The sequence below is a fragment of the Bufo gargarizans genome, chromosome 2 (assembly GCF_014858855.1).
Source record: "Bufo gargarizans isolate SCDJY-AF-19 chromosome 2, ASM1485885v1, whole genome shotgun sequence".
Classification (NCBI taxonomy): domain Eukaryota; kingdom Metazoa; phylum Chordata; class Amphibia; order Anura; family Bufonidae; genus Bufo; species Bufo gargarizans.
The window spans coordinates 699,596,371-699,610,799 of NC_058081.1; the positions used below are offsets into that span (position 1 = coordinate 699,596,371).

Sequence of the window (14,429 nt, forward strand, 5' to 3'; positions counted from 1 at the left end):
GGGAATTGCGGCTTCCACCATCTATTTCTTACTGTGTTATATGTAAGGTCTTGCTTTACTTGTTTTAGTTATCTTCTTACTTTTCTTATATCTTCACTTTCTCTTATTTTGGGATGACATTTGGGTCTTTGGAACCAATTACTAGCTTTCCAAGGAGTTATGGACTCAAGTGGTTTCAAATTACAATTGTCGTTCCGAAACCAATTGATATTGTAACCTGAGGGACCACTGAATTAGCTATCTTAGTGTTACGATTGTAGGTAGGGACAGACAAAGACAGTGAACCCTAAGGCTAGAATGCAGCCTGCTTTCCCTAACTATTTGCAGTGCAAACCCTAGATAGCTAGACTGCAACTGGCCGATGATCCCTTTGCTATTTAAGTGCAGAGATGGACTAACAAACAAAGACAGACAAACACAATACCAGAGTCGTACGAAAATGGGTCTGACCCAGACGGGCAATGCAGTAGCAAACGAGAGACAGAGAGTGGTCAGAAGACAAGCCGGGGTCTGATGCACGAGTGTAACAGCGGCTGCAGTACGCCACTGTTCCCTGCTTACCGCCATGGACCTGGGCGCCATGCTCAGCGATGATTCTTCTGTCCACCGCTGCAGTCGTGGACTCTGTCGCCTGTACATGCTTGTTGCTGGTGCCTGGTTTCACTGCCCTGGGGGCGGCACGCATCACTCCCTGGGCTGCAGGCGTTGGTTCATGTGACCTCACAGACCAACTCAGGCTCTCCGGCAAGTATTAAGGTGGCTCGGCCCCCTTCCCAGGTGCCTCAGTGTCAAGGTCCTTGTGCTTTCTAAGTTCCTGATACTCACGTGTGCTCCTGATTCTGGACTCTGCTTCTCGTCAGTGCCCTGCCTGCTTGCATTGACTCTGCTCTTGCCTGACCTGTACCTGTGCTGGCTGCCCTGACGTTTTGCTTGTCTGACTACACCCTCTTCTTTATCCTTGATTTTGCACTGTTGCTCCTGGTCACAACTAGTGTTGATCACGAATATTCAAATTGCAAATTTTTATCGCGAATACCGGCACTTCGAGAATTCGTGAATATTTAGAATATAGTGATATATTTTCGTAATTTTGAATATTCTATTTTTTTTTAAATCAGTACACATGATCCCTCCCTGCTTCTAGCTTGTGGGCCAATGAGAAGGCTGCAATATCTTTGATTTTAGGAGTAGTGTTGATTGAGAATTTTTGTAATGCGAATTTTCATAATGAGAATCAATGAGATTGTAAAAACTCAGATCCGATGGTATATTCTAACCCCCAGGCATTCCCTCTTGTCGGGGAGAAGTATGCCAAAGTGGAACAACTGTACAGATTTAAAAAAAAAGGACGAATATTCTAAAAAACAAATATATTCGTTTTTTAGAATATTCGTAATATTCAAAAACAAGAATATATAGCAATATAGCGAATATTCAAAAAAAATGAATATAGAGCAATTTAGCTAATATAGTGCTATAATCTTCTTTGTCTAATAGTTGTAATTTTTTTCTCATCTGAAGTTCAGATTGGAAAAAAATTACAACTATTAAAAAAAATGATTATAGCACTATATTAGCTAAATTGTTCTACATTTGTTTTTTTTTCGAATATTCGCTATATTCCTATATATTCTTGTTTTAGAATATTACGAATATTCAAAAAAACAAATATATAGCACAATATCGAATATATTAGTTTTTTAGAATATTCATCTTTTTTTCCATCTGAAGTCATGATTCCTCCCTGCTTAAGTAACTTAAGCAGGGAGAAATCATGACTTCAGATGGAAAAAAAGACGAATATTCTAAAAAACGAATATATTCGATATAGTGCTATATATGCATACTCCTCCCCGACAAGCGTCCCCGTCACCATGGGAACGCCTGGGGGTTAGAATATACCATCGGATATTAGTTTTCACGATCTCATTGATTCGCATTACAAAAATTCTCTTTACGAAAATTCGCATTACGAAAATACGCAATCAACACTACTCCTAATGAATATTCCAATTCGCGAATATTTGACAAAATATTTGTGAAATATCGTGAATTCGAATATAACCCCAGCCCCTCATCCCTAGTCACGACGACACCTGCCTGACTACGCTGTACTGCTGGTACCTACTCAGGTATCTCCTGGTCCGCCTGGACCAGCTGCCTCTGATTCGGTGACTGCTCTGGAGTAGCTCCTGGCAACTGCCCTAAAAGCTCAAGTCTATCTTCACCATCTGAGGCTCTAGTGAAAACCAGGTAGTTGCTTAGACACGCCACTCCAGGGTATAGCCAGTCAGTGGCACAGTGGGTTCAACGAGCAATCTAAATAAGCACAGGAGCAAGAACCAGGAACACAGCTAGTGAGTCACAGACTATCACTGGCAATGGTGTAAGGCCAGGAAGGGATTTAAATAGAGAGGTGAGTCCCTGGATTGGATCAGCACCTGACAATTGACTGGACGCTCCATTAGTCCAACACGCTACACACAGTAATAGAGCAGTTGAGCAATCTCCCCCAGCACACACCCACTGCAGGAAGAAACAGAGCATTGCATTCTGTTACTAAAGATGCTGTTGTGTTACCAGGGGGCATGGATCAGCAGTGCGTCTCTCCCGGCGCTGCCGCGCTGAGGCTGGGGATCGCGCTGCTGGAGCACGGACATGTGGATTCTATCTTGTGTTGTCTCCCATCTTATTTTGTCCCATTTCTTCTCCTTGCCTTTGTAGGAGAGTTTGGAGAGGTTTGCTATGGGCGGTTGAAACTGCCAGGGAAACGTGAGATCCCAGTCGCCATCAAGACCTTAAAAGTTGGATATAACGAGAAGCAGAGACGAGACTTTCTCTCTGAAGCCAGCATCATGGCCCAGTTTGACCACCCGAATGTCATTCACTTGGAGGGCGTGGTGACCAGGAGTATGTAATGCAATGCATTCTTACAGAAATGAGCACAAGAGTCATATATTGATGAGGGATATTGCAGCATGATGTGAGGCGTAGTGTAACGTTACATAGGGATACATGCTGGAAGAACTTCAAGGATATATTTTAAGGAAAGTTACCAGTATATCAGAACACAACATGGGGCAAGGGGAATGGGGCAAGATATGTTTGTAGCATATTTCATGTATTAGGACTAGGACTTAGTTGCTATTCTATATAGGCAATCAAATGTACCCCTTATATGCCCCCTTTCTGGGATATGTTCACATTTCTACTCTTCTGGTTTACAGGCAAATTGACGATGATTGTAACAGAATATATGGAGAATGGTTCTCTGGACACGTTCCTCAGGGTATGTATGTAGATAGAAAGAACAGCGCAGAGTAATATTTCTAGTCCACGTGTGTCTGTGCACCAATGGTTTCCAACTGGTGGCTCTCAAGCTATTACAAAACTACAACTCCCATCGTCAGGGCATGATGGAACTTATAGTTTTTCTACAGCTGGAGAGCCACAGGTTGGAGAACATCTTGCATCACATTAGATTCTAGAGACATGTCTATAATAGAAAGGGCTGTGGGAAGACCATGGTAGGTGTGGAGACTGTAACACGTATGTTTTTTTCCAGAGCCGAGATGGCCACTTCACTATAATCCAGCTGGTTGGCATATTAAGGGGCATTGCTTCCGGAATGAAATACCTTTCTGACTTGGGCTACGTTCACCGGGACTTAGCAGCTCGTAATATTTTGGTCAACAGCAACCTGGTGTGTAAAGTGTCAGACTTCGGATTGTCCAGGATATTGGAGGATGACCCCGATGCCGCATACACAACTACGGTGAGATACCTGTATGGGTGCATACAGATATCCTATATACAGTAGGAGCAGAAAAAAAACAAAAGCACGCTGCTCTGCTATCTGTAAAATTACTAGATTTATTAAAAACATACATAAAACACTAAAAATAAAAAGGTTAGCTACGCGTTTCAGTGGCGGACTGCCACCTCTGTCAGGCTGTAAACACAGCTGATGAAGGTGGCGACCCGCCACTGAAACGCGTAGCTAGTCTATTATTTATAGTGTTTAATGCATGTGTTTAATAAGTATGGTAATTGTATAGATAGCAGAGCAGCGTGCTTTTGTTCTTTTTCTGCTCCTTGTTGAGCGAACGTGTTCCTATTGTTATCTGATCACATCATTCACTGGTAACATTGTTATCTAGTCACATTGTTTTCTATCACATTGTTCTATGCTTACATTTGTCTCTGGTCTCTTCTTCTCTGGTCACATTGGGACAGATTTACTAATCCTGTAGATGGTGTAAACTTAAGGCCCCTTTACACAAGTAGATAATCATAAAAAAGACGTAAAATCAAGTGAAAATGACCAGTTATCGTGTAGTGTAAAAGTATTGAACAATGGAACGACAAGTGATAATCGTTTTGTTTGTCATTCTTGCAATTGCGGATGTAGACGCCTAAATCATCACTTATCATCCAGAATTCCCAAGTGTAAACAAGTATGGTTTACACCACAGACGACGTAATATGTGACATTTAGCATCCACAATTCTGGAATAAACTTTAGTGCATGTCTAGACAACCTGTCTAAGGTTCTTAAATGATCCTTATTAAACATTTTCAGAAGTTTTTGTCCTACAGGGTTAAGTTTCAGTCTATCCATTGTACATTTGCTCATGTTGCTAATCTAACAGCTCATGTGAAGGCCTTATCTCTGAATTCCTGACAGCTCATAAACACTCATTTAAGCCATATTCTTGACAAGAAAACGTATGGGTGCGACTTTTAAGCTAGCTTCAGGCATAGTAGGGGATCTTAATAAATGGCCCCCATTGTTCTCAGTTCAAATTGTTATTTTCATGTTATAGAATATAACACAACGACTATTCTGCCTTTCTAGGGAGGAAAAATCCCCATCCGCTGGACGGCACCAGAAGCCATCACCTACCGTAAATTTTCCTCTGCCAGTGATGTGTGGAGTTACGGCATTGTAATGTGGGAGGTCTTGGCTTATGGAGAGAGGCCCTACTGGAACATGACCAATCGAGATGTAGGTATCCTTTTCATTGATTATTCTGTGATTACTGCGAGTGGTGTTGTATTTTTTTAAGTCCTTGTGCAATAGGGTGTAAAATGTGGTTGCTAGGGAAATACGTGATCCTACATTAGTGACCTGCTAATGGTTGGGTCAAGGTCCAGAACCTTGGTGCCAACCAAATGTTCTTTGGCATAAAGTGAAATTCCTCTACAAGAACTCCCCCACCACAACCTCATACTCCAGACACAAGACCACCTTTATATGCCATTTCTTCCCTGTGTCCACCCAGCTTAGTCCAGGACTAGACGCAGCTGCTTCTAGGCTACCATGGTTGAGTCTCCCCGCCATGGTGTCTCCCCACCAGTTCCTATTAAATGATCCCTACTATCAGGTCACTTAGAGACTTTGTGGTCACTGAGAAAGGAAGTAAAGTGATGTTGTTTGATTGACAGATGCAGGCAGGAGGATATTATATGGAGCAGAAGTGGAACCATTTTGGAAAATGTCTGCAATCATGTGACACGTCAGGTGGTATTTGTTACATGTCTTACATGTCACATGCAAAGTTAGGCTAGTTTCACACTAGCAGCAAGGAACTCCGGAAGGCTGTTCCAGCGGGTGAACAGCCTGTCCTAGTTTTATTCCGGCCGCCTCTCGACATATTTGCCGTGCTGCCGCTGAAACTTCCACCCGCCCCTATTATAGCCAATGGGGCCGGTGCGGTAGTCCGGGGGTACGTGTGCACTAGTGGCAGCACAGAGTTCCTTGCCGCTAGTGTGAAAGTACCCTTAAAAATTAAAAAGGCATGTATGAGACACAGGATTGGCATGCTCAGTTCACATTCTGATTACTGATAGTTGTATTAGATAGTATGTGGTGGACCACAGTGGTTTCTAGGTTACCAGTGGACTACTGATCCTCATTGAGATTTAAAAAAAAAAATGGAGGTAATATTAAAGGGGTTCTCTGGGAATGAGTTAAAATGGCTGCCAGCAATCTGTCCTAGAAATTGAGAAAGGCCGGTTGCCTCCCCTTGCAGAACTCCCTAGGAGGGGGGCATTACTACACACTAAACTGCTCTACAATAGTTGGTAATGATGTGGATATGCCATCATGGCTGAGCAGCCTGAAAGAAACACTCACCAGTAAGTAATATATGCAAGTGCTAGAGCATAATGTGTAATGAGGCCCTGCCACCACCACCCCAGACAGCTCTACAAGTGGAGGCAACCAGTCCTGCTCACTTAGTAGGACAGGTTGCTTGCAGCCATTTTAAATCATTCCCGGAGAACCCCTTTAAGCTGTATGTTGGTGAGTTGTTAGGGGACAATCGCAGTTGCAGTTAAGAATAAGGCTTGAACCTATAATGTTCAGTTCACAGGATGGTTACCAGTAGTAATTTGGGGCTGTGCCAGCACACAACATAAGTGGCCAAGCACGTCAATACTATGGATCTTCATTGGGATCATACAACCATAAGCATCAAAATCATCCACTGCTCCTCTTTCAAAGCTAGGACCGACAGCGGATGTCGCGAATGTCACCAATGTACTGATTGTTATGAATGGTTTCATGGAACAAGGAGATGTGGATTTAGAGATAAACCTAAAGCTGACGGTTATTACATAGAAGAGATCATAACTAGACCAGCATAGTTGCTAGACAACTGGGCAAACGTTTACTGGTCCTGATAGAGGACAAAAAGGTTCAGGACTTGTGCATATTTGAGGGTCTGGCAGGGAACATTAAATAATACTGTAGTAATGTCAGAATTGTCTCACTGGTATCTCATAATAAGATCAGAGAAGGTATAGTCAACTAATCCATATACTAGCTAAGGGCTCTCTTAAAGGGGTTGTCCAGGATTTTGATATTGATGGCCATCAATTTCCGATTGGCTGGGGTAGGCTCCCGAGTAGCTCTGGCACCGAAACTACACAGCGCCATCCATTCTGTGGTGGACAGAGCTTGTAACTGCATCCGTTCCATGGAAGCAGTGCTCCAGTTACCAGTTCTTTCCGCTAAACAATGGAGCTGTGCTGTTCCAGTGATGGCGCTACAACAAATCAGCTGATTGGTAGGGGTGCTTGATGATGGTCCATCCTGAGGAGGGGCAACCAACCAATATTTGTTCTGTTGGGGTGATTGCCAATAAGTGCTAGATTACAATAGAATGACCCTATTGATATTATTCGATGTGGTGTCCTGATGAGTGTTTGCTTTGTTCTTAGTTCAAAAACGGCTTGAAACCAAAATGGTCTTGAATATAGTTGCCCTATTGATGGTGATATGTGGTCTTACAGGTAGTGTCTTCTGCAGTGCCCAGTTTGGGGTGCACCCAACTATACGCTGGGTTCCCCATCACATGTCATCACGTGTTTTTTGCTCTCTGAAGGGGATGGCAACTCATGGTGTACCCTAATGGGAAATACGTTCACAGAGTAGGGGGGCTGCAGTAAACCAGTGTGCTTCTTTACTGGAGGAACTCAATACAGGCAGTGCACTAGGCTGGCTTCTTCAGTCTCCTCCTTTGCAGAAAAAGGGTTTGACGCTGACGCTCCGGTCCACCACACTGCCTCCCCTGTCTCCATCTTCTGTTCTCCACACTGTTTTCTTCTGGCGGTGCATAGGCATGGTGACATGCACTCCTCCAGCCAATGACTGGCTTCAGGGGTGATGTGGCCACTGGATGGAAACACTGCAGGGAACTGAAGATGGAGAAAGCGGAGGCAGCGTGGAGGACTGGAGCAGCATGGAGCAGGTAAGAATGAATCTTCTAATTCAGGGGGGCAGGCTGAGGCGTTTCATAATTATCATTATAACGAGGAAAACCCCTTTAAAGAGATTTCCCAATTATTATGATCAACAATCTTCACAAGATCTCATGTTTTTGATTCAATACCTTCCCATATAATGGAACGGTCATCAACAGAGTGTGAAGATGTAAATATGGCGACCTACACTGATAATTACAAGTGATGTCTCAACATCCCCCATGGGGGAAAAAAATGAAAAATGACTTACGTCACTGATTCCCTACTGCTGACGTTCCAATGCTGACTAGGTCTCATTTTCTTGAATCTGGAAGTGGCAGGAGATGTCTGCTCAGCCATTCATCGGTCACAGAGGTTACCTGCCGCACATTTCTTATCTGTCTAGCTGAGACCAAATGCATTTATGAACAGAGAGTAGGTTCTATTGTGAGGGACTGATAGTATTCTGGATCAGATACAATTCCGGGATTATTTAAAGGGTTTCTACCACTTCAGTTTGACCAAATTAGCTTTCAGACACTAGCGATCTGCTAGTGTCTGATCTCCATAACCATGCAATTCTTAGAGCTTTGTGTGGAGCCGTTTCATTAAAAAACTAACTTTTATTCCTATGCAAATGAGCCTCTAGGTGCTATGGGGGCGTCTTTTCAGCACCTAGAGGCTCGGTCTACTCACACTGTATGCCCGCCCATCTCGTCTTGAATGCCTGCCTCCATCACAGCCATCGGACGAATTCACGCGCCTGCGCCGTTCACTTCTGTCTTCGGCGCAGGCGCAGTGAGTGAAGGTCGCTCTCCTGATGCCGGCTTCCTCACTTTGACGTAGTCGGCGCAGGCCCAGTGAGGAATCCGGCACCAGGAGCGTATCATTTACTCACTGCGCCTGCGCCGATGACAGAAGTGAACGGTGCAGGCGCGTGAATTCGTCCGATGGCTGTGATGGAGGCAGGCATTCAAGACGAGATGGGCGGGCATACAGTGTGAGTAGACCGAGCCTCTAGGTGCTGAAAAGACGCCCCCATAGCACCTAGAGGCTCATTTGCATAGGAATAAAAGTTAGTTTTTTAATGAAACGGCTCCACACAAAGCTCTAAGAATTGCATGGTTATGGAGATCAGACACTAGCAGATCGCTAGTGTCTGAAAGCTAATTTGGTCATACTGAAGTGGTAGAAACCCTTTAAGTCACATATTCATCACTTATATAAGGCAAAAACTGGCATTGAATGGATGAACATAAATGGATGAGGGTAAGGAACATATTGCTTTGGATGTATATTGGCCTGTGAGAAGAAAAGGGTAAGATGCTAGAAAAGTTATCCAGATATTTTCATTATTTTTTAGGTGATAAATTCAGGTTGATGAAGGGTATCGCTTACCTGCTCCTATGGGCTGCCCAACAGCATTACACCAACTCATGCTGGACTGCTGGCAGAGGGACCGCAACGAGAGACCACGGTTTTCCCTAATTGTCAGCATTCTGGACAAACTTATCCGTAACCCAGAACACCTGAAGCTGAGCGCTACTGTCGGCAGGTAAAATAGACACCTCACAGGTGGTATTTATCACACCTCATGCACCTATGGCTCACATGTCATTGACATGTGGGATAGGGGTCCCAGGCCCCTTCCCCACCTGAGCCAGTCCATGTTCATTGCTTTTATCAGGTTACTCTCTTGTCAGTAAATGACCTATTGTTTAAATAAAGTTTTACATCATATTTTTTTTATATATTATTTGTGATGTTTTATTCTAATTGTCCACTGTCACTATGGAGATGCAGAATGGTGTGGAACGGTAAGCACGGAACAGAACACTACATAAGCACTACGGGGTCATTCCGTGGGGTTCCGTTCTGCAAAAAGATAGAACTTGCTCTATCTTTTTGCAGGACAGATCGATGCCGACCCATTCAAGTTGAATGGGTCTGGATCCGTCCCGATGGCCACACGGAGGTTGCCCGTACACTGACCTTTGTACATGGCACAAAACTCTTCCATAAAGCCACAGACAGCTCAAGTCTTCTTCCTTCCCGGCAGATCATGTTGCAGAGCATGCCCACTACAAGTCATTCAGTCATTTTCTGATTGAAGTTTCTTATGTCCATATGGCTACCACAAGCAAATATATATATATATATATATATATATATACTGTGTATATATATATATAACGAGAACATATAAACAGTCTGTGTGTAGGTATAGATTTTTTATTAGTTACCGGGGATCTCCGGGAATTATTTAAAATGGCCACCATCAACCGTTCCTAAAATTTGTGCAGGATTGGTTAGTTGCCTCCTGCATGCAAAGCCCAGGAAGTGAGGGGGGCTAAGGCCTCATTACATACTATATTCTGGCACTTGCAGTATACTACAGGTTTTCCTGTCAGGCTGCTCAGCCATGATTTCATATCATGGGCAGGATCACATCATTAACATCTATTGTACAGCAGAAGTAGTGAGGCCTCACCTGCCTAGGCAGCCATGCAAGAGGAGGCAACCAGTCCTGCTCACATTCTAGGACAGGTCACTGAACCCTTTGAACTAATGGCAAGGTGACACAGTCTATTTACTGTAAATAGGGTTGTGGCATGAAGCACTTATTAGATGTGAATTTGCGACTGGGAACTGAGACCATAAACAGAATAACTCTGTTCGTACACTCCCTTTGTTCTGCTGAACCTTGTGGATTATAGCAGCTCTAGAATACAACTGACCTCTCTTCTTCTTCTAGAATTGCCCAACCACGACTGGACAGGGGAATGTTTGATTTTGCCAGCTGTGCCACAGTGGATGACTGGCTGGATTCCATCAAGTTGGGGCAATACAAGAACAACTTTTTGATGGGTGGATACCGGTCGCTAGGGATGGTCATGAGGATGAATATAGAGTAAGTACACTGGGGCCACTACACATGGAAGGATTATGCTGACACACAGTTAAGTTTTATCATTTGCCTAGACATCATTTTTGCATGGGTACCTCAGTAGTGTTATTAGATCTCGATTAACTCATGGGCTTGGGGGTTCTAAAGATGGCTGGTAATTGTGTAGGATATCTCTTATTGTTTTTACTGTTCTATGTTGAGGTCATTGTTTGTTTATTCTCATGATATTTCATGAGGTGAAATCTGAACTCTTGTCTCCACAGTGACATCAGGAAACTGGGAATCTCGTTAATAGGACATCAAAAGAAGATCTTAACAAGCATTCAAATCATGAGGGCTCATCTCATCAACACATTAGGACCTAGAATGCACTTGTGATGAAGCTGACCAGTGGAGAGGACTGTCTGTGAGAAAAGCCACAATATAAACTGAACTGTACATGGAGAAAGGACCCTCTGCTTGAGAATGGGTCCCTCTGCAGAGGTCCAGACATGGAACAGAACAAGTGTAGGAGCGGGCTTTTTCTATAGACTCATTCCAGGCATCTTGTTTTGGGTTCCCTGTGTGCTGTGTTTACATAGATATCTCTTAGTGCTGCAGTCTTATTATAGCAATAGTACAGTGTAATATATACAGGGTGCTTTCTGGATACAGGGTAGAACTGGACTTCATACCTCACCTGTGTGTGGGCTCCAATGGAAAATTCAGAAGAAGTCCACATCACCTGTGCTTCACAAACAATTTCACATTGTGGTTGTTACTCAGAACCTCTGCTCTATATACAAATCCACACAACAGAATGTTGCTTCAGGTGGAGATGGGGGGGGGGACCTTTTGTTCCATCATCACCCAACTCTTATCTATAGAGACCATAGTCTGAATGTCTATGAGTAAATGGTGATGTTGTTGACCAGAGTGACCATGAAAAGATCTGCATGTTGTATAGTAAGTGGTCTTTACTATAGAGAGGCCTTCTATGTGTGGGACCACTGGCTCTTCTAGTCTTACTGGTTGAGGATTCATATACAATCCACCAAATCTGCAGCCTTCTGGGAGAGCAGGGGACTCTTCACACATGTAGTTGATGCCTCTTCTTGAATGTTAGAGTTTACCGCCAATAGCACATTTTGTATGGAGATTTTGACTCCTGCTTCATTAAAAATGGAGGATATTATGCTTTAATCGGAGCACATAGAAAACCTTTAATATTGACCTTCAGAGAGACCGTTGACAGATCTTCAAGTTTTGGCTAGAACGTGGGAAGTGAAATATTTTTGGCACATGGTCAGACCAACATTGTGTCTGTGAGGAAGAGATTTTGGGGCATAGTGACTGTGGGATGGGTTAGGATTTCAATGTTTTATGGGTACTGTCCCTGGAGCTTCAATGACATTATTGCACTTTAATCAACATATGGTTCTACTTTTATGCAGCATACAGTATATAGAGGTCACTATTACCTGGAACTAGAATAAGGAGCAATATGCACTGGTGAGGCTAGTGTGCAATATAAATCTATATAGATGTAACAAAGAGTAAATGTTTAACTTTCGGATAGGCATAATGGAAGTTTTGAGTTGTTTTAGAGAAATTTTATTCATAGGACGAATTTTCCTACTTTTAGATGACAAGGGTCTCCAGAGTTGTGCAGACCTCACGTGAGTTTGGCCTGATGGATGATACTCATATAGGTTGCATTAGAAAGTGCTCCCAGATTGATCCTAAAAGATAATACATTCTTGACAATTTGGTCACTAGGTTGGTCACTAGGTTTTAGAAATGACTGTGGCCTTACGGTTGGATAAAGAAATAGTCAGATTAATTGTGAAAGGGATGAGCTGATGCAATCAATACCAAGAGAAATGCAGAGAAAGCTTCATTAGTCTCTAATTCCAGCGTAAAGCAGCTGATGAGGATGAGCCTATTTTAGACAATCACTTTTCTCTAAATTCACAGGTTATAATAAATCATAAGTAGCCACCAGATAACTTGGAGATGAAACGGGGGTGGTGTGGACCTCATCTCTCCTGTACATTTCTCTTGAAGACACACTGAGGTTGAGTATCAATGAGAGGAGATTATTTATGCTGTTGAAACGCACAAAGCTGATCGGAGTCTCCATTTCTCTCTCCACACCAAAGCTGCTGTCGGATGGATGAATGGCTAGATAGAAACAAGGTGGGAACGCAATGGCCTCAAGCTGTGGGGCACCTAATACTACCGGAATACACGGGTCTCATGCACCTCGGACACACAGTGTCCAATAAGTAACAATTTTGTGACCGAAGGTGAAATTGTAAAAACTACTGGATACTTCCAACAATGACTCTTCCGAGGCAATGGACATACAATGACTCAAAGGTCTCAATGTTTCCTTATTGATGTTGTGATTTGTTCCTGCTCCCATTCTCTGATGTGTTTCACCTTATATTCATGCTGCTACCAAGAATGGGGAACTGTCTAGCAACTTCTAGTAGATGCCAGAAAGACAAGAGGAGAAGGAATGGGGGTCCTTGGTCATGACTCAACACAGTTGACTAGCAGAAGATGATATGTTGGAGGCCCTGATGTCTCTGGTTTCTCATCTTGGAGGAAAGGTCTGTGATAGTTTTCTTCAGTCTTTACCTTGAAAAGCTCTGAATCTATGCGATTCAGCAAAAAGGGGGTTAAATATAAACTGGAGAGGTCCAAGGAGCTGGCATATTGTGTGATCCGCTGGGCCCAGTGTTGCAGATGTACTTTTGTCTGGGAGATTACTGGCACTGTTGATAGAGTTACCCGCCAACTCTGAGGCTGCAGACAGCTCACGGGATTCAGGCCTTGTGTCCACGCTCATACATGTGGCTGCCGGAATTCAGCCTCCTGCAGTTTATTTTAGCGTCTGAATTGGTTTATTTTCACAAACTGAATGCAATTTCAACAATTCATCCTAAATTGTAAAAAAAAAAAAAGTGGAATGTCTGTAAACCGAAAGATGAATTTCTTTGGTTAAAATCCCACATTTCTGTAAATCTACCAACAAATGAGAATGGAATAATTTCTCTACATCTCTATGTTCCTGAACCACCGTAAAATGTGACACCCTAAAATCTTTCACTTAACACGACCCCTTCTCACCAGAGATTTTAGATCTATCACCCATGGTCATGATTCAGGGTCTTGTTTAATGACAGATTGTAAGGTTTTACATTTGAGGGTGCAGGCCAGTGGGGTGGAGTCTTCTTGTTGTAGATGCTCGTAGACCCAAGGATTCAGAGAATGATATTGGATACCGGATGGATGTTGACTGTGAGATAACACTGGGTCTGAGGATCAGGATGTCTCACTGCTGTAACCTACACCAGGACAATAGTACAGACGTATTGCTCCCCATGCATATAGGAGCAGGCAATACTCAGAACCACCACACATCCGACTAAACTACTTGAGCTTGAATTTCGTGGAGGGGTTTCGTTTTCTACGGATCGATAACTCTCGATATATTATATATTGGTCATTTCTTCCTATGGAAGCTGTTTTTGTATGAACAACCTCAATGCCATGTGCTGTTTTACTGTACATCTCTATGTGCTTTCCAAGATGAACCGCTGTACATGTCACCCTTCATGACCTTATTACAGATCTTCACATTTTCTCATTGGAATAAAATATTGTCCTAAGGAAGCTCCTCCAGCTCATCGTTGTTGTTTGTTAACCACGGACCTGGGGTCTCTGGCTCTGGTACCATCTGTATGTAGTCAGGAAATAGAACAGTGAGTGCAGCTCTGGAGTA

The 14,429-nt window shown here is 43.1% G+C and overlaps 1 protein-coding gene across 1 annotated transcript in view; it reads left to right on the forward strand.

Annotated features, from left to right (window-relative positions):
* The window catches only part of EPHA8 (EPH receptor A8), a 94,898-nt gene extending 83,863 nt beyond the window's left edge, over positions 1–11,035 (forward strand). The window contains exons 11-18 of the mRNA XM_044278570.1: positions 2,725–2,910; positions 3,228–3,289; positions 3,566–3,775; positions 4,859–5,012; positions 8,671–8,678; positions 9,126–9,304; positions 10,505–10,660; positions 10,921–11,035. Of these exons, the coding sequence (XP_044134505.1) occupies positions 2,725–2,910; positions 3,228–3,289; positions 3,566–3,775; positions 4,859–5,012; positions 8,671–8,678; positions 9,126–9,304; positions 10,505–10,660; positions 10,921–11,035 (1,070 nt within the window). The remainder of the gene's footprint in view (positions 1–2,724; positions 2,911–3,227; positions 3,290–3,565; positions 3,776–4,858; positions 5,013–8,670; positions 8,679–9,125; positions 9,305–10,504; positions 10,661–10,920) is intronic.
* The last annotated feature ends 3,394 nt before the right edge of the window (positions 11,036–14,429 follow it).